We start from the raw sequence: 19975 nt of genomic DNA on the forward strand, positions 1-19975 counted from the left end.
AGAGCTGTGCTCCTGATTGATTGAAACAGTGGAAACAAGTCTGGAGTTTTCTTGAAAATGGATCCCTTGTGGATCTCCAGTCCATCCTCAATGCAGACAAAGGCTTGTCTGGAATACTTTTTCCATTTCTAAACATGTGGAAACAGAAGACTCCTTAAGTGCCTCTGTCCATCAGTGGTGTCTGTTCTGCTGGCCACTTTTAAACTCCCTTCCAGTGATCAGTGCTTGCAGCTTTCAGATTTGCTGAGAACATTCAGTTTTCTGATCCTCAGCTTTGTCTCCATCTGTCCCCACACAGGACAGTGTGTACAAGGAAGGGATTTTTACTCATGTTCCTAGAAGCTGTTGGCCAAGGGTGTTGGGGGGGGGTGGGGTGTTAAGAGGTTCCAGTGTTGGAAGGAGACCCCATTCTTAAAGCACTGTTTCCCACTAAAGGTTCCATTTTGGATATTTAAATATCTCCTCAGGTTCAACAGTGACTTTAGTGCTAGACAGAAGGGTTTCCCACCCCTGGAGAGCTCCTGAGACTCATACAATGTGCCAGCTCCTTCTCTCTGTCCTGTCTGTTTTTCTCCGCATTGTGCCACAGCTTCACCAAAGTGGATGCCCTCAGCCCAGACAAGTCTTTAGCCTGGTGGTCTGGGATGTGAGGAAGGAGAGAAACACAGATTCAGTCACCATCACCCCTAGCCCTGAGCTTAGAAGGACACTGCTGTTAAATCTGCCCATAAATACTTGGCTACAGAGAGCCAGCAGGGGTTAAACCATCAGCCAGCATGAAGTGCTTTGGCCTGCAGTAAAACACCCTCTGAGTCACTGAATTTTCCTGCTAATTTCTTTCTTTCTGATCACTTGAGCTCATGGCAAACTATGTCATAAAAACCCTGACCCAAACACCTCACAGCTTTTCTCTGACTTCACCCACTCTGCACTTCAAGCTCTCCTCCAGCTAGATGACTCCGTGGTCACACACTCCTGTGCTGGCTGTGTCCAGCTGGAGAGGACAGGTCTCACCAGGTACCTCCTGTGGCTCTCCTGAGTGTTTAAGCCTATTTTATAGCATCTTCATTGCTCACAAGACTGACATGGTCCTGACACGTTTCCCCATCCTGTTCACACATCTGCACTGTCTCAGGAGGACTGGAAGAGACTGAGGAACACACAGACAAACCACTGCATGACAAAGAGGCCTTTGCATTTGCAGATAATTGGGGTCACTTCTGTTTCATCAGTTTCCCACAGTGTAGGTGAAAGAGTGGAGCTAACTGTATTCTGGGTGACATTTCTCCACAGATGTTGACATCAATATCATGTTGAGATTCCAACTGAAATAATTTTGTCAGTCCAGATTCTCCTGTGCTTTCATCTTGGTGAGGTATTTTAGGTAAGGCTGGGGCAGTGTAGCTACCCAGAAGATGTGCTATTTAGGGCAGTGATGAACTGACCTCTTCCTCTCAAGGGAACAGCTGGAGTGGTCTTTGCTTTCAGGGTGCAGAATGCTGGAGGAGAGATAGGCTAGAGAAATACAAGATGGGATGAATTAGTTTTTACCTGGTTTTGATTAATAAAGTGTCATTTATCCCATCTTGCCTCACTTAGCTTTTGCTTATCATATGAGGAATCATTATCTTAATGTTCAGTGTAATGCCATGAGGTTGCAGCAGCAAACTGATAAATAGATTTGGGAAGGCCAAGTTGCCTCAGTGTTTGTAGATTCTGTGGTTAGCTGTGGAATAGCCAGGAGAAAGCTCGCAGTTTTCCTCTGGTGCACATCTCAAGCTGCAATTGGCTCTTTCCCCTCCCTCTTCCTCCAACACAGAGAAGTTCAGGCAGTTGTCAGAAATGGGAATACTGAGCCCAGACCCTACGTGGTTTGCTAACTCTGAATCTAACAGCATCCAGGCAAATGGCCATGAAGTGCTTTGAGATCCTCTGTTGAAACGTGCTGCAGAAGGGCAAAGGGCTGGACTCATTCAGCCATTACTGCTGATTTCTCTAAATAACTTGTCTCTATTGCAAGAGTAATTAACTGTACAACAATTAGTGTTCTTGAGGTACACTGGCCACCCCGTGGTGTCTACGGGTTCCAATCTTCAGGAGGAAATGGAATTGACAGGATTTTTGAGTGCAGCTCCTGGAAGATGCAAATTGGCTCAAGGACTCTGAGAGATCAGAGGGAGATGAAAGGTTCCTTAGCACAGCACTGTGTCCTTCCCACCAGCAGCCTCCACTCCACCAGCAGCAAAAGCAGGTGCTGATATTTTACTGTCTCCCACTTGATTCTGGGTAATAACCAGCATGATCTCCAGGCAGCTAGGGAGAAGAAAAGCCTGTGAAATAGCTCCTGATCAAAGTATCAGCTAAAATCTGAAAGGTTGAGGATGGGATGAACAGCTTGTAAGGCAAGTTTCCACGGGCAAATCTGAGTGTATTCTGTGTGTGCTTTGTACTGACTCTGGCGAGGTGCAGTGTTGGTGTAGCTGTCCTGCTGTAGTACACCTGAGTCTGTCTGCACGTCTGTCTCCATGTGGGCTGCCTGTGAGTCAATAGCATGCTCCTAAGTCTTCAAGTGCTGCTGAAGTTGTGCTGTAACCTCAAATAGAAGAGACACTTGGAAAAAAAGAACTAGAAGGGGAAAAAAAAGAGACAGCTTTAAATCTTTTTAATTGCGGGTTGTATTTTTTTTTTCCGAGCTGAGAAATCCAAAACACTGTGGTGACGTTGCCTTGGACTAAAAAAAGACATGATTTGAGCTGACAGTGCAGCATCTCTCTTCCCCAGTTTTGTCTAGCCAAATTATAAACCCTGGAGTTTTCTTCTTCTCATTATGAACAGATTTCCACAACCCCCACCCTGCTGAACGATCTTGCTATGCAGCTGCAGCCTTTATATTCTGCCACAGTGCAGAATGATGCATGAACCAGCAGAAGGAGCTCCAGGTCTGGTCATTGGTGCAGAGCTGCTTGCTTACACCTCGGGAAGACAGCAGGGCAGCTGTGTCTGGCAATCCTGATTCACCCATCCACTCTTCTCCCTTTGCACCTTGAAATCCTTTTGCCAAGCAGCCCCAAAATTGCATTGGAAGAGCTTTGCTCCTTTCTGTCTGTTGAGCTGCAGTGGAGTTATGGGTCTGCATATTAAAACAAATCCCTTAAGAGACAATTTTGTAACAAGGGCCCCGAGTTCTGCTGAGGGAGCACACCACATCAGAGTAGAAAATTCCCAACATGTCATACTTTTTCTCAGAATTGCTTTCTCATGATTTAAAGATGTGAAGATGAGGAGAATCTCCCTCCTTCCCCATCCCCAGTTCCTGTGTTCCACCTTGCCAAGAATGTGGGTATATTAAAACCACAAAGGAAGCCATTCTTGGGTATCTCAGGTTCACAGGGAAATGTATTCCTAACTGAATTCTCAGCCTGACTTGCCAGAGCACAAATGTTTTTATATTTGCATGCCCACAAACCCACAGGAATGATGCATGCCACTGAGATCCATGGTCTGGATCATTAGGCCATGGAGGCCAGTTGATAAATATGATAAATATGCATAAATATGCAAACCTTCAGCTGCTTATTCAAGTAGAGCCAGCCAGGAGCTTTTGATGTCCACCCAGTTCAGATGTCAGTGCCAATAGGCTGGATCCTCAGGCAGGACCACAAAACCAACCTGGAGAACACAGGTCTGAGTTCCTGTACTGAGGGAGGTGGCAGTGGGTATGTTTCAGGCAAGGACAGACACTTTTCAGGGGTTTGGACCCCAAAGGTTGTTTTAGGAAAGAACTGAAGAATGGGGTTTGCTAGTGATCTGGCCAGGGGAGTCTCTGCCTTTTTCTCTTGTGGAGAAGACAGACTATGGATTACATTCTCTGCAGTGTAACTCCATCAGTGTCAGTGGACTTCAGCCAGTCTGTCCTTTCTTTACCTCTTCAGCCTTCCAAGTGCATAACATTTTGCTGATGTGGGAGGTTTCTTAGAATTTCAGTATTGTGATTAACATACATTAATTCACCCTCTAGAAATTGGTTTAGAGACAATAAAGAGCTCAGCCCAGCTCAGCATGGCAGAGCTGCTGCCTCACAAGGCTGGCTGCTTCTCTGCAGCCACAGGATGACAAAGACATTGGGCCCTGTCATTTAAGCAATGTGGTTTTAAGGTCTTTCAAAGCTGGAAACAACTGCTGTGTGTCCTGTAGTAGCAGCTTTACATTCACAGCTCTTTTGTGTTGTGGAATGTTAAGTTAGTAATCTTGGTAGGATCTTTGGGTCAGTCGGAAGTGCCAAACGGCTTCCTGGACAGAAGGGATAATTCCCACTTCTAGCAATGTCAGGGACCAGTACCAGATCCTAACATTCCCACAGATCCTAAAATCCCTCAGCAGGTTCTGCTGGGAAAAGTGGCCAAGGCACTAAAGGCTGGTGGCCTCCAGAAGATTATATACACTCTGGGATGGGTTCAGGTCTAGAGCTTGCCCTGACGAGCAGATTCTGCAGTTGGTTATGCTGCCCATACACTGACCTGCATTCTGGCCAAGGAACGTGGAGCTGGACAGTGGCAGAAGTAGAAGAAGGGATGAAAGAGGTTGGGCAGAGAGGAGTTCTGGTCACACTCTACCCTTATGGGACATCACTGACTGCAGTCACATATCATGGTAAATTCCAGCTGACTGTTGGACCCTGCCAACAAGGGCAGTACAGAGATTGTCTCAGGTATCCTAGAACTGACCCCATCCAAGTTTGACCCCAGGACAGAAAGGGCTCTGGGGCTGCAGTCTGCTCTCCATGTTTTCTGTAGGATAGATGAGCTTGGGAAAGGCTCAGGAACAGGAAATTGTTGCTGAGTAATTCCATTCCAGCATGCAGGTACAAATGCAGAACATCTCCAGGTCTTTCCTTTCAACTCAGTTTGAAATACTGACTGTGATGAATTTGTTAAAGGTCAGTGAGTATGAATCATGGAGCAGTTTTTGCCCACCATAAGGAAGGCTCTTGGTTACTCCCTACAGTGGACAGAGAGCTGCATGATTTGATGGCATTTGCTGTAAAGATGGAGAAATCAGTTAGATGTAGTCAAGGTGATATCTCCATTTAGTCTGAACCTTTTGAAGATTTTTTAACAGTTCTTGACTGGTAAATTCTATGGCAAGGGGAAGCAAATTAATTCTCTTTCCTAAAGAGAAAATCTTAGCTTTGTATGTAAACAGGCCCCAAAATACCAAGCACCAATGTACAGAAGTTGCCCAATGAGCTCCATGGGTGCATTTATGAGGGGTTTTTTTGTCTTTTTTTTTTTTCCTTTGTCTGTAAGTACCTGACTGTGTGCAGCCTTCCTGTGCCGGGGCCGGCGCTGGTCCCGCACCGCATGTGTCTGTGTGTGGGTAGGAACTGAATGCAAAGACTCACATTTCTTTTACACACGTTGCTGTGGTACCTGGGTGCTAATCACCGTATTTTGCCTTCTCTAGCACCTTCCCAGCTGAGGATCTCAAAGTGTTTTACAAACATTAATTAATTTAGCTTCACAACCCTCGTGTGAGGTAGGTGGGTGATGCCATCCCGCTTTCCAGATGAGGACACTGATCTGCTTGGGTAGAGTCACCTCGTTCCTGCGGTTAAAGCCAGGGGAGGCGATGGCCTCGAGCTGGCCCGTGCGAAGCTGCCGCCCCGCAGAAGGAAGAGCAGTTCTGCGTGCAGCAGAGGGGATCCAGAGATGGCCAGAGCTTACAGCAACCTGCTTCAGAGCCCTGCTTCTCCCTCCTTCCTGCCCTTCTCTGGAGTTGTGCTGCCCTGCGGCTGGAGGAGGGGCTGTCCCTCAGCAGTGGTGTTGCGGGAAGGAAATGCAGAAGCAGCGATGTTACTGTTCTCTCTAGGCTTCACCTTGGCCGTGACTTCTGTTCCACCCAGTGCCACCCTTTCTACACCATCCTTTACAACAGGCTGCATAGGTCCCAGCTTCCTGAAGCTCCCCTTTTCCCTGGGAAAGCCTAAGGGCAGCGTCCCTTCACCCTGTCCTTGCACAGGTGACATGAGAATTCCACATCTGGAACTGTAGCCTTGCCAGTCCATCCATTGCTACCAGTTTGGATTGAGCAGAATCAGCCTTTTCTGCCTGGCGTGCAGCCGTTTTTGGCTGAAACCAGACTGGTTTAAAATTAACCCTATGGAAAAGTCCTACAAAGTTTCCTAAAAAAAAAAATCATGAGTTGCCCTTCGTGTAGGCAGAATAGAGCGGGAGCATCACGGGTCCCTTCCTCCAAAGCAGCTTTGTTCCCTTCTGGCACAGGAACTGGAACTGGTATCGAGGTGTCCTCGGGGTGACCCTGCTTGGGGCTGGTCACCGGGGCGTGTTGGGCCAAAACTGCTTTCCAGGTGTAGCTGGGAGGGAGGGTGAAAAGGAGCCCAGAAACAGCAAGTGTTAAACCTGTGAGCGGGTGGAAGGATTCAGTTGTTGGCCTTCATCTGACCAGACTGATGTTGTGCATGGCTTGGCCGTGTTTGGGCCTCCTTAGGTCACACAGGACTTTTCCATGAGGGACGGCAAAACTCTGCCAGTACAAAAGTAATGGATCTTTTTCCCCATCTTGAACTCGTGGTCTAGTGTAGGCAGGCTCTGAGCTGAGAGTTCAGGCAGCTGCTGCATTCCTCCTTAGATCTGCTGTCTCTAGCACGTCTCCCTGTTGCTTGGGACCCTGGTTATTAAGTGCTAAGAAGCGATAGCATGACGAAGAAAGACTATTGACCCAATTGCACTTTGACTGATCTCTTTCTTTTTCCCCCCAATCATCGATGCAGGTGTGAGCTACTCCAAGTCGGTTCCTCCAGCCTACCCACCACCCCAGGATCCATTAAATCAGGGACAATACATGGTGACAGATGGCATATCCCAGTCCCAGGTCTTCGAGTTCACCGAACCCAGACGCAGCCAGGCACCATTCTGGCAAAACTTCAGCAGGTTAACACCATTCAAAAAATAATACCTAGAGAGATGGAGAATTTTAACTTAAAAGAACTAAAATTTAAAAATAAAAATAAATAAAATTATATTTATAGATGGACCTTTTTTCGGAGAAGCACTGTTGCAACTAAATATATATACCTATATATATATATACACACATTAAAAAATAATAATATATATACATATATGTATATATATAGAAGGACCAAAAACTTTTTTTGTTGTTTTTGGGAAGCAATCTGCTACTAGACAGTAGGAAGCACCAATGATTTCTAACCATGTTACCTATTTTATTTTATTCCATTGGTTGGACATCTTTTTTTTTTCCTTTTTTTTTTTTTTTTCCCTTCTTCATTTTCATTCAAGTCGTCATTGGCATCCCAGAATGCTTTCTCGCTTGTGTGAATTCGTCATGGAAGTTCCTCATGGACAACATTGGTGTATATTTTATTTGATTTTATTTATGGGGGGGTTGTTTGTTTTTTGGAGTGCTGGGAGATCTCTGCTCCCTCTCCCTCCCTCTCCGTCCCTTCCTTGGCTGTCCCTGGAGTTTCCATTTCAGTGAAGAGCATCGACCCTCTCCCCGTCCTGCATTCTCTGGTCTGACTCGTGCCTGTCTGGATGTGCTCCTTTGTGCATCATGCTCTGCTGCTCAGTATTTCTCTGGCTTTAACTGTTTTGTTGTGGGCAGGTGAAGACAAGCAGAGGGGGATCAGCTATTTAGGAAGTGAGAGATGGGTTTTCCTCAGTTAAGTTTTTGCAATTTTTTTTTCTTCATTTTTTCCAAAGCACTGTCTTTTTCTCAATTCAGTGTGATTCCTTCACACTTGGAGTTAAGGCTGAGAAAAGAATATCAGAGGCTTTTTAATTTCTTTTCTTTTGCATTTGGTTTCGTTTCAGTGGGGTTATCTTTGATTTGTTTTCTTTTTAAGCTGGGACATGACTCTGAAAAGCCCACTCCTATCTTTGCTTCCCCACGCAAAGATAAAAGCTTAAAAACTGATGGCTTCATGCCCTCCATTCCAGCTAGAGGAAAACTGGCTATTAGGCTCCAACAAATGGCCACTTTTCTTCCTTCAGGAACTAAGGTCCCATCCTGTTGGCCACACTCCTGCCTGCACAGAACCACATTAATGACCCAGTAATTGCCACTGAGAGGAGCAGTGAGCCCCCCAGTGAGGACCATGCCTGCACTCACTGCCTGCTCCACTCTGTTGGGTGTCAGACCCCTGGCTTCACTTGGGCACTGATTTCCCACCCACTCCCTCAGCTGCTGGTAGTGACCCCTTAGGAAAGGTCATTGCCTAAATAATGGGAAGGATTTACCTGATATTTAATGCACCCAAGCTGCAGAGGAGTTGAGGAGTTGCCTTTTAGGAAAGCTATAGATGTGACCTGGGAAGTTGAGCTGGATGGTTGTGATTAGGTGACCAAAATCAGTGCTGGGTTCAATCTGAAGGGTGTCCAAGGGTCAACAGAAGTGTATCAGTGCAAGCAGGCTCTGGAGTGAGTAGCCAAATTCTCCAGGTCTCTTTCTCTCTCTTTTTCTCCCTCTGGAGATTCATAGCTCTGTTTTCAAAGAAAGTTCCTACCATTTCAGCCTAAGTACATTCACTTGCAAGTGCAAAAGCTTATGTTTAAGCTTGTAAAACAAATCGTTGTGCACCAGAATGATTTTTTTTCCTAGGGCAAATGAGACTCTTTAAGCAGATTTAGAAGATGAACTTTGCAAAGCTGTTCTGCAAGCTCCTTTGAAAATGGGGGATGAAGTGATTGATCACGGTATTTATAATTTTCTTTTGAATCTGATACAGCACATTAGCCCTCCAGGCCAACTAGCATGGAGATACTTTTTTTTTGTTTTTTTTCCTCCCCTAAGAAGTGTAAGCGAATGGGAAGAGCAGAGAGTATGATTACAGTATTTCCATGAAGCCTGTTCTATTTCAGGACATTTTACAAGGTAGTGGCTATGTTTTTTTTTTAAGTACAAAGAAGAATCTCAACACTTTTTAGCAATCTAGAAACTATCAATAATGAGCAAAACCAGGTTAGTGTTTTGGAGAGGAAGAGTGGCCCCTCTGTGACAGGCAGCAGTGAAACACCAGGAATCCCAAACAGGAGGCAACCCAATTTTATATTATCTTATTTTTATGCTCTTTTATCTTTGCATTTTTATAGTCAGATTCGAGTACTGGATATGTAGCAAATACTGTTTTGTTTCTTTAAGAGAATGGGTATTTAAAGAAGTGACTAAGATGGGTTCTCAGAGGTTAACAGAAATGTTTTACTATTTCGGAATGGCTGGAGAGATGCAGAGAGAGAGAAAGAGAGAGAGAGATTACAGACTGTTGTCAACATGATGAAAATTTCACTTATTCCTTTGCCTTTTTAATTGCTTAGGGAAAAAAAAAAAGTACCAAGGACATTAGTTAAGCCTGTTCATTTACTGTTTTGTGCCTCAGAGAGTGAGAATGAGACATCCATAATTTTTATGAGAAGATGCTTCCTAAATATTCAGCACTAGGAAAAAAGAAACACCACCGCCACACCATTATTTGCATCATAAATCAAGACTCGGTTGATCTGACAAGGCCACTTGTTGGACTCACAGCTTCTTTCTTAAAAGGAAAGCCAAACCCAACTAGTGTTGCTCGTGCTTGCCGGAGCCAGGCGGCAGGCAGAGCAGATGCAGGCGTTTGTTCCAGAGGGAAGAAGGGCTTGGCCCTCAGGCATGGCATTGGAGAAAGCTCTTCCCCTCCATAAATTGCCAAGGTGCTGCAAGAGATGGAGCATTATCACAAAGAAGAACCAGCACTGGGTCCCACTTTTGCTGCCTACCGTGGCTTTCCCAATAGGGAGCAGGGTTGGGCTGCCTCGTGTGTCCGGAAGCGCTGGAAGCAGCGCAGATGGGGTCAGATTGGGGTGATTTTGACTGAGCATCTGATACAGACTTTCATTTCAATGCCAGACAGGAGGAACCCACTTTACCATTCCATATGCAGAAACAAGAGAGTTGTAACAATACATGTTTACGGTATTTCTCTGGCTGAATCTATATATATATATATAAAACTACAAATGCCCTCTCCCCTAGGTAAATGACATGCATTTCCCCCCTGACCTAGCCACTAGGATCTAAATTCAAGACTTTCGCCTCCCCACCCTCTCCAAAAAGATCAAACAAGAACCAACCTAGGTGCATCTAACAGTTGTAAATAGAAAAAATACTACATAGAGAAATATATTTGAAATTTGTTTCAGTTTCTGGATGGTCACTGGCCATCCTTTGCAATGTTATTGATAGTACACTGTGGTGCTTTGGGTTTCTGGTTTTGTTCTCTTTATGCTCTGTCATCTTTTCATTGCAGCTACATTTCAGGGAACATGTATATTTAGTAGCTATTGTAAGTTCTGCATGGCATCACCAAGCTTATTTTTCCTTAAGAAGAAAAGAAGAGTCTGTAGGAGTTTAAAGGCACTATGACGACAGGGACTTGTAGCAGAGAATTTAAAAAAAAAAAAAAAAAGGTTTTTAAAATTCTAGTTTGAAGCCAAATACTGATATTTTAGTGCTTTTGGGGTTTTAACAGTAAGAGAAAAAAAAAAAAGAAAAAAAAAAGGATTTTGGTAACCCAGCTGATCCGCACTTGCCAGTTTTATTATTTTGTTTATATTGGACTGTTTGACCCTGTCAAACAAGTGTCAAAGTTGTGTGTATAAAACAAAAAAAGTGTTTAAAAAAGTGTTGTAAAGACACTGAGCCTTATGAAAATATTTATGGAATTAAATAAAAAGAAGTGAAAAGGCATCTGAAGGCATTTTAAATCATTTTCCTCAGAGCGGTCTCACTCTTCCCAAAGGCTGAGCACGAGTTGCTGGGGTGGGGCTCCAGACTGTCAGCAGAGCAGACACTAAGACATTGGTGTGTAACCAAAAAATAGATTTGTTCTGGAAATACCCCACCTCCCCTTTGCTTTGTGTCCTCCATCTGAACTGAGTGAGATGATTAATGAGTAGCTGGAGGTTCACAGCTGACAAAATCCTGCCTTGCAAGTGCTGGCAGGGGCTGCTCGAAGTCGAGCTTGGATCAAGTCTTCTGTGAAACATGGTTTTAAAATGCTTTCTGTTCCTGAACTTTGCTCAGCTCCAGCCCCAACTTCGGCTTAAAGACAGCCAAATTCTCCAGCCAGACATCTGATGACAAGTAAGAAGTATTTCAGAGTGTGTGGCAGTAGAGCAGAGGGTGGGTTGCTGAGGGGAGGGGACCTGGCCCCAGGCTGCCCATCTGCAGGGGGCTGTGCCTGGGGAGATGAGCAGGATCCTGCCCTAGGTTTCCCTTGGCCTGGAGGGAGCAGGTGCCCACAGGGAGAAGAAAATGGGATTCTTTACCCCTGAAGGGCAGAGTGTTCTCTCCAGAAAGCCAGAGGCATTTCCCAGGTAAGACAGTTGAGTCGTGTGTTTCTAGACATCCCAAAAATACAGGCAAGAGAAGTGGGGTTATTCCCACCTCGGCATCCAGACCCGGCAGCGGTTGGGAGCGGTGCCTGGCGTCGTGTGGACAAACTCGTGGGTTCCTGGGAGGAACTGAGCCCAGAGAGCTGCCTTCCCGGGAAGGACACTGACTCCCTGCTCTTCCCTATCTGTCCTGCCAGTGCCTCTCTTGGGTGAGTGATGGCCACTTTGCTGGCACACAGACTGACTGCGGCTTCAGTGCACACAGATTAGGAAAGGAGTCAGACAAGGGGACAACAAAAAAAAAAATGCCAAACCCAAGCAGCTCTGCTCGGGGAGATGGGGACAGAGACAGGATAGAGGCAAAGCTGTGAGCATGAAGGCTCCTGCAGGGCCAGAGTTTGAGCAGGTTCAGGAGCAGCTCTCAAACATCACAGCTTCACATTTGCCTACTGCTTCAGCAATACCCCAAGCCAAGCTTTTTTTTTTTTTTTTTTTTTTTTCTCTTGCTTACATTACTGCTTGCAATGAAGAGGACACTGGTGCTGTGCTGGGGTTCACCTACTTGTCCAAATGATCCCATTTCTCCTGCAGCACATAACTGAAGGTCCTCGGGAGGCCTGGCACAGCGCTGGTTCCGAAGCATGCTGCTGGGCAGAGCAAACCCAAAATACAGTTACTTATAAACCCCTCCTTGAAGAACACCTTACCTACCCACAACACCATCTTGGCAGGCTAAAAAAGTGTTTTTTTCCAAGAGTTTTGCACTCCCCTCTCTGTGGGGAAGACTTGGGGGGGGGGAGGGTGGTCAGGGGGAGCATGACCGAGTTGTGTGATAGACAAAAAAACCCAAAAACCAAACTGACAAAGGGAATGGGGAAGACACCCAGCAAGAGCCCCACCAAAGCTTCCTGAGCAGTGATCACAGACCTCCTGCCCCTGCAGCACGCTCCCACCCCAGCTTGCTTTCCCAGCAGTGGCCAGAGAGAAGGGCACTCCACAGCCAGGAATGCCACTGCAGCCTGTAGTTGGCTTAAGTGTTTACTTTGGTGAGAGTATTTGTTTGGTTTTGAGCTTTCTCTGGCCACCCAGCATTCAGCCAGCTACTATGAACTTTGGTTGCATAAACAAAACAAACAAACAAAAAAACCAAAACCAAAGAAACCCAGTTTAAAATTAATTTGTCTGGCGGGGTGCTAGGTATTTGTCAGGCTGTAACAGACCAACTCAACCCTCCAAGGTAGCAGCAGGGACACACCAGGACAGCTGTGGCCAGCTGGTCTTCAAGAGCTTGATTCAGATGGTTACTGAAACATGTGCCCAAGGCCAGCAATTTGCACCAGAACTTTTTTTTGCTAATGTGTAAAACACAGAACTCAGGTCTCAGAATTAACAATACTCAGTAGGAAAATGACCTTAAAATTAACCCATGTCTGGATTCTGCCTGTTTTGGTGGGGCTGTCATGCTACGTGTGGGCAGAGTCAGACCCTGGCTCCACTTGGGAACTGTAATAGAATAAGTAGAATAAGTAAAGCTTTTAGGCTCTGTGACATGACAGAAATGTTGTATGAACACCATATACGTCAAAGCTATCTCTGTTCTATCTGTGTGTGTATCCATGGGATTACAGCTGAGCTTTCCCTTTTTAAGGGATCAGTCTTTCAATCTGACTGATGGTGCTGGGATTACAAAGCCCAACCTAACCAAACAATAAATTGTCAACTTGTTGTGCTGTAGCTAAGAAGCAGCACCAGGTGTTGCAAAAAACAGCAGCAGGTCAGAATCCTCCAAAGCATGTAATGCACCATCTGTGCTGGGTTATTAAAGAACTAACTGGAACTGCACATTGCTGGGGATGCAGGGGGAATAATTGGCATTTTTAAGACTCTTTCTAATATATCTATTTAGATTGCTTTCTAGAGCTGCTTCTAGGGAAGCTTCTAGAGTACATTTCTAGAGCTGCTTCTGGAACAGCTCTGGGTAACTTTTCTAGAGCTGCATTTAGAGTAGCTCCTAAACTATTTCTAGAGCCACCTCTAGAGCAGCTTTTAGATTACTTTTAAAGTTTACATCTTAAGTTACTTCTAATGTTGCTTTCTAGAGTTACCACCAGAGTCACCTCTAGAGTGCTTTCGGAGTTACTTCTTTGTTGCTTTCTAGAGTTACATATATATAAAAAAACAAAACAAAACCTTAGCAGAAACATTTGCTTCATAAAGAAAACATCAGTGCTTGAAAAAGTGCTGTGTTCTGGGGCATCTCGTTGAGCAGGTTTCATTTTGATTGCAGCCAAGGGCTGTGCACACAAATGTCTCTGTGCACTGGCACTTTCCTGCCCTGCACAACATGCACAGCTAGAGCCCATCTGCCTTTTGTACCCATTGTACAGCTGGAGGGGAAAAGACACTTTTTTTTCATAGGATCTAAGTATTTCAGAACAAACCATGGTACTAAATTGGCTCATAAATAACCTCAGAATTCAGACTCCAAGAGAACTCAATGGTAGGCTGGTCCTGGAATTCAATGGAAGTTAACTTCCAGAGAAGCATTGAGAGAATATATTGACATATTTGATTCTTGTCTTAGCTCACTTTTACCAAAGCTGGGAAGCTTTTATTCATGAAGCAAGCACCCTGAAGGTGTGTACCTGTGCATTCAAGCCTTTCCAAGTTCATAGGAAAGAAGAAATGAGGCACAGTTTGCCCTGGGTTGTGATATCAAACAGGTAACAGCTGTAAGCCATGTCAGCAGGACCAGGACTCCTCTGACTTGTAAAGGAGCCATCCAAACTCCCCCTGGAATATGTGGGATTTTTTCACCAGATCTGTATAACTGAGGTTTAAAAGAAAAAAGGTAAAAAAAAAGTAAAAAAAGAAAAAAAAAATATCCCTCATTACTGCTTCATGAACGGGTATAACTCAGAATAATCCCAGTGACCTACCACAGGCTGGCTTACTACAGGTGTAACTGAAAGCAGTACTTGATCCACAGGTCTAGTGACTGACCTGATCTGTACTGGAAATGGTTAGAAATTATTTACTTCCACTTAAGAGGAAGTACCACTTCCTCCTAAAGACAATAATTTTTAAGGTAGTTTTTATATAGGCCTGGGTTGATGATGTATCATGTTCACTGCAAACACTGCACAAGTGTGAAGAAACAGCAGGTTTGAACAAATGAAGTATTCCCAGTCACTGGCAGGGAAATTACACTAATTCTGTCACATGCTGCCTTATCTGACTTAAGTCACATCCTTTGTATTCTGTGATTTATTTTGGCTTGGTTTGGCTGGAGCCATGCTGTGTTGTGTTGGTGTCCACGGCCCTCGCAATCCCAGGGAACACCCAAGTGACACAAAACCTGGGGCAGCCACCAAGAGCCCTACTCCAGCTGGCACAAACACTGGTACCTGTTACATGGGTGGGTGCTGTGTGTCCACACGAGGAGGGTCAGGAACAGGGGGGGGTATTGCCTCCTGTCAGGGAGCTGTAACCATGTCACCACCTGCCTTAACAGAGCCCTCTTATCCTACAGGCTGGTTTTGAGGGAATATGTGACCAATGCACTGATTTCCTCAAAGTTTCACTCCCCCACAGATACAGGGCAGCAAGAGAGGAGTTCCTGGCCAGCCCTGCTGCTACGGTGGTTTCGTGCCATACAAAGGAAATCCAAAGTCTTTGGACCAGGAAAAGAAAATAGCAGCAAATACAATAAATACTTGTAGCTGTGATGAGAGCCGGGACGGGTGCCGTGGTCTCTGGTTCTGCTCCCAGGACAGTCTGTGCCCAGTCTCTAAGGACTGCAAGCCTGCAGGTTCCCCACAAAGCTGCTGTGTTTGGTCCTGCTGAACCCCTGCCTGAAGGCATCTGCTGTGTGTTGGTGACACTACAGGTGACTGACTGCAAAGGTGACACTGAAGGGGCTTTGCCATGCAAGGTACGTATTCTACCTGCAGCCCCTGCCCTGTCCTGGAGCCGGCCTGGCAGGTGTGGGCAGGATCTCCAGGGCAAGAAGAAAATGGATGGGAAAAAAAAAGTTTTGTTTTTTTTTTTTTTTTTTTTTTTTTGCTTGTGTGGCACAGAGCAAGGGCTGACTGAGGGCGTGTGGCCTGCCCACTGCCTGTGCTGCTGGCCAGCTGGAGAGGCAAATTGCAGCCAAATTGCTCAAGGACGTGTCACGCTGTTATCGGTGTTGCTAGTGCAGTTACACTGGCCTTATTGTGACTGGATGTACCATTAAACAAGTTTGATTTTGTTGCCTGATTACAGATGAGTGGTTTTAGACTTGCACATAATTTAGTGCTATCCAGGGGCTCCATTACTGACATCTCTGGACAGGGAGAAGCAAGTTGTTTGCTGTGTGTGGATACGGTGTGGTTTTTATCCTGGAGTGGGTGGTAACAACACTTACCTGGCAAATGGAAACAGCAGTTGGGGTTTCCCATCCACTTCTTACACCTTCTTGCTCTTGGTACACACGGGAAACCTGACTGCAGACCTCAAGGTAGCGGGGACTGTGTTCATGATGTCTCCTGGGGGGAAAATTAGTAAGAAATCAGAACATATACAAGAGGCATCACCCACCAGAGCCCATGTCTGCTGCTGAAGTGTTCCTACATGCTCCCCAGACAGACCCATTTTGAGTCAGACAAGAAACAGGGTCCGGAGCTAATGGGGATGTTTTAAAGTTGGGGAATAACAGCTCCCTGACCAGCTAACAACCTGGGGAGAGCCATGTGGAGCCTGCTGGTTTTTGCCCTGGCTCTTTAATTCTTTTTTCTTCTCACAAAAAGCCATGTGAGTAATACCCAGTCATGTAGAAGGCTAAAGGCTGTATTTATTCTGCACCAAACACAAAGCTTTTGCTGGAAGAGAAAGGCTGATATCAAAGTTCTGTGCTCTTCCCATGTTGGGGAGTGAGAAATTTGGAGAGGGCAGTAGAAGGACACTGCCCCCAGTGACAGGCATTGTTTAGACCTGCATCAAACTGTCTGTAACAGCAGGATCTGTTCACTTGGATCTGCTCATGTGTATGGCCATTGCCAGGTGTACAAAGAGTTAGAAGACCAATAGAAATATTGTGATGGGCTGCCTTTGTGCCAGTGGAAACAGATGGCTTAAATAAATAACCATGTCTCTGCAGTATTTCTGTGCAAACATTGCTGCAGAGACCCTTCAAGTGAAGTAAAGCATAAAAATAACCCAGGCAGTGAAGTTGGTCACTGCTCCTGTCTGGTCTAGCAGAGCACTCAGAGCAAACTGCAGGCAGATTGCAGGCTAAGTGGGCTGTAAAAAGGCTTCACAAACGAAGGTGGGATTAATGACATAGTAGCATTTGTCCAAGTAAAATATATTGGGTTCTCTGTTGTTGTTGTGTTGGGGTTTTTTTGTTAAATTGTTCTCCTTGACTTACAGCTCATACTAACTTGAAGCTGCTCTTGATGAAGCGTTGCTATTATTTGGCTCCTGAGAACAGAGCTCAGTGCTAAAGCTGGTGAATTATTAGCCTGGCAGACTGAGGTGATGGGAAGAGGGTGGTCTGCAAGGAAAATCATTACAAACATGCCAGCAAAGGAAATTTCAGCAGTATTTGGAAGGAACAGAAAGGTCAAGGGCTTACAAAAGGGCCAAAGCTGGTACTGATCAGAGGGAACGGGGTGCAGAGCTCAGTGTCAGCTGCAGCCATCACGGACGCTGCACAGTGAATGCCCCCTTAGGCCTGGTAAGCACCTGCCTCTTCTGGGGTGCCACCTCGCTGGATGGGCCACCCCAAGCTGCCACACTGGACATTTGTCACACCTCGGGCCCCTCTGAAGAAGCAGCAAGTGTTTCTAGCCAGATGGTCCTGGAGTGACAAACACCCTGCCCATGTCAGGGGCAGCTGCCCATCCTCGGTGCCCCTGTGGCCAGCCCATCCTGTGGCCAGCCAGCTCACTGCCTCCCATCCTTCTGGCTACCTCTAGACTTAAAAACTGATGTATTTCTTCCCCTCTTATATTGGTTTTTTTCCTTCTTTCTTTTCCTCCCTCTCATTTTCCTTCCTCTCCTTTTTTTCCGTTTCCTCTTTGATTTTTGATTTCCTTTTGTATTTGATGCATTACCTTCTCACTTCCCAGACACATCTTGCTACTACAGCTTGTTCACAAATTGAAGACTTCTGCCATCACCCTGTTTCCCTGCTCTGACCAGTACTGAGAGTTGTAAATCCTTGAGCAGTGAGGTGATTTACAAGCTCCTCTGCTTTCTGCTTGTGATTTTTATCATGTGCTGCAATTTACAGGCAAAATTTCTTCTTTCTTATTATCTGCCAACTCAGTGACATTACAGAAATAAAGCTCAGTGTGTGCATTCGTTTGTGACAAGGAGGTTGCTGTAATGTTACTGATTGGCCATTAGTTCTGCAGTGTTGTAATGGCACACACAAACCATGAGTGAGCCATTTCAACAGCAGCATTTCTTCCAGTCCCATTATTTCTTGTTATTTGTGTAACAGTCCTAGAAGCCCAGCAGAGGTTGGGAAAGCACCCACTGTGCTTGGGTGCTGTGCACACACACACACACACACATTCCTCCAGTTCAATTTAGTAATGAGAAAAATCAGCACACCAGAAGGTGAGGGTGTCCTGACACTGCCCAGCATGCTGCCACTTGGCATCTCACTTCTGTGTCCAGGAGCTGGAGTACAAGCTGTTAAGATTGCACCTGAAGCCTGGGTTAAGGACAACCCTAAACTTAGATGTTTGGGTCCCATATTTTGACTCAACTGAATAACAATAATAATAACAACCACAATTATTATTATTATTATTATTATTTCTCTTTGCATTTAGTACTTTCTCTTTGTGCTCTCCATTTTTTTTCATTTCCATGCCAGCAGCCATTGCAGGCTGCTCCTCAGTCTCCTCATTTCCCCTCCCTTGCTGGAGAAAGCATAGCTATAAGAGTCCCTTTGGTTTGCAGGGCTCTTGGCTTTTGCTTGCAAAATCCCTTCCAGCCCACTCCTTGCTACCTATCACCTCACATCCTGCATGTTAAATGCTTCAGAGAGAACACGGTTGCTGAGGCAGCAGCATGGCTGTCTGGGAAGGATGGCAGCTCAAGTGTACTTTATTGAGCTAAAAATAAGTTTTTCAAAGGCAAACAAAGTCTAAGTCCAACAAAGACATGAGAAGGATAATGGCAAAGAGATGAATCCTAAAAAAAAAAAAAAAAAAAAGAAGAAAGCCCCTTTTCCCAGACCATCTGCTGAAACCACAGAAGGGGTGAGGTTCTGCTACTGAGAAATTAAAGGTTTTGGGGAACTGAGTGCATTATAAATAATATTCTCAGGAAACCCTTGACTACAGCAAAGTTCCCATTAACAACACAGAATTAAATGGAAGGGCTACATCATTTGAGCCTTACTCATGGCTGTACTGAATTCTTCTACAATCAGTCCTTGTGCTCAGGGCTGTGTCTCTGGCCTGTGCTTAAGCAAAGCTGTCCCACACTCACCCTGTGAGGCACAGCTAAAATTAGCCACATTGGCTGCATAAGAGTTGCACAATCTAGACACAAATTAGCAGATCTAGTGGATGATGCTTGACATTGTCCAACAGTCCTTAATTCCCACTCAAAAAAAAAAAAAAAAAAAAAAAAAAAAAAAAAAGAAAAAAAGGAAAAAAAGAAAGAAAGGAAAAAAAGATGGTCTAGAGACTAGAACTTGGCAGAAAAACAAGTGAAACCTCAAAATAGTACATGGCTGAGTGCTCTCAGTACTGAAAGTGCTAGCTAAATGATTTAATTAGCTTGTGTTAATGAAAAGCAAAATTTTAATACTCTCTCCTCCAAATTCTCATCTTGCCAAATATCAGCATAATGCATTTTCAAAGCCTGAACTCTTCCTAAACCCCAAATAGTTGGAAGCTTCACAGTAGCAATACGCACAAGTGTTGGTGCTTCACAGGCCTCCCACCTCCATCCAGGCAGTTTGTTCTCTGACACTGCTCAGGGAAACACACGTTGAAAAGTGACTGAGAGAAACAACCTTGGTCCATGGTTCATGGTTGCCAATTCCATTGTGCTCATACAGAAATACCTTTAAGGCTTTCAATGTGGCCTCATTTCAGCTTCAAGCTGCTTTTTCAAAATCAAAGCTTTCCATGGAGCCAGCTGTCCAGCAACAAATACCTGAGGGACTGTGGGGGAAGAACACCCACAAAAGGGAAATTTAGATTTCACTTCAATTGACCTGTAGCCTCTCAGTGCTGTGCCTGCTCATCCAGCCTTGTTTCCATCAGAAGTAAGGGAGGACACACTCCTTCCTACCCAGCAACACCATTTTATCAAAGCCACTTCAAAATAAAATGGGAGAAAAAAATTATTTCCTTCCAAATTGAGCAATCCACACTCTTTTTCCTTTCTCTAGCAGCACCATTCTTATCTCTTGGATGTGTATTAGAACTTCTAGAGAGAAAGCAGGGAAGAAGGGCTCTTCCCTCCCAAGAGCAAGAGCATCTTTGGCTTATGATGTCCAAGCAAAAAATGCTGAGAAATTAATGCCAAACCATTACAATGGGTTAACCTTT

At 45.1% G+C, this 19975-nt stretch overlaps 1 protein-coding gene and 1 long non-coding RNA gene across 7 annotated transcripts in view; both read left to right on the top strand.

Moving 5' to 3' along the window:
• ARHGEF9 (Cdc42 guanine nucleotide exchange factor 9) overlaps window positions 1–10764 on the top strand; it is a 171893-nt gene extending 161129 nt beyond the window's left edge. For 3 of the 5 annotated variants that reach the window (XM_030449337.1, XM_030449340.1, XM_008500077.2), the window contains 2 exons: window positions 6791–6950; window positions 9419–10764. In XM_030449337.1, the coding sequence (XP_030305197.1) occupies window positions 6791–6950; window positions 9419–9425 (167 nt within the window). In that variant the 3' untranslated portion in view covers window positions 9426–10764. Of the gene's footprint in view, window positions 1–6790 lie in introns of all 5 variants that reach the window. The other 2 variants (XM_030449336.1, XM_030449339.1) reach the window with 1 other exon arrangement.
• A 326-nt stretch (window positions 10765–11090) lies between these two features.
• On the top strand, window positions 11091–15665 carry LOC115598210. Of its 2 annotated transcripts, none has more exons than XR_003987490.1 (3): window positions 11091–11160; window positions 11422–11620; window positions 15006–15665. It is a non-coding gene; the product is annotated as an uncharacterized LOC115598210 (long non-coding RNA). The 2 variants fall into 2 exon arrangements; XR_003987489.1 differs by lacking the exon at window positions 11091–11160 and having other exon boundaries at window positions 11202–11620; window positions 15006–15345; window positions 15491–15665.
• The last annotated feature ends 4310 nt before the right edge of the window (window positions 15666–19975 follow it).

The sequence above is a fragment of the Calypte anna genome, chromosome 4 (genome assembly GCF_003957555.1).
Source record: "Calypte anna isolate BGI_N300 chromosome 4, bCalAnn1_v1.p, whole genome shotgun sequence".
Lineage (NCBI taxonomy): Eukaryota > Metazoa > Chordata > Aves > Apodiformes > Trochilidae > Calypte > Calypte anna.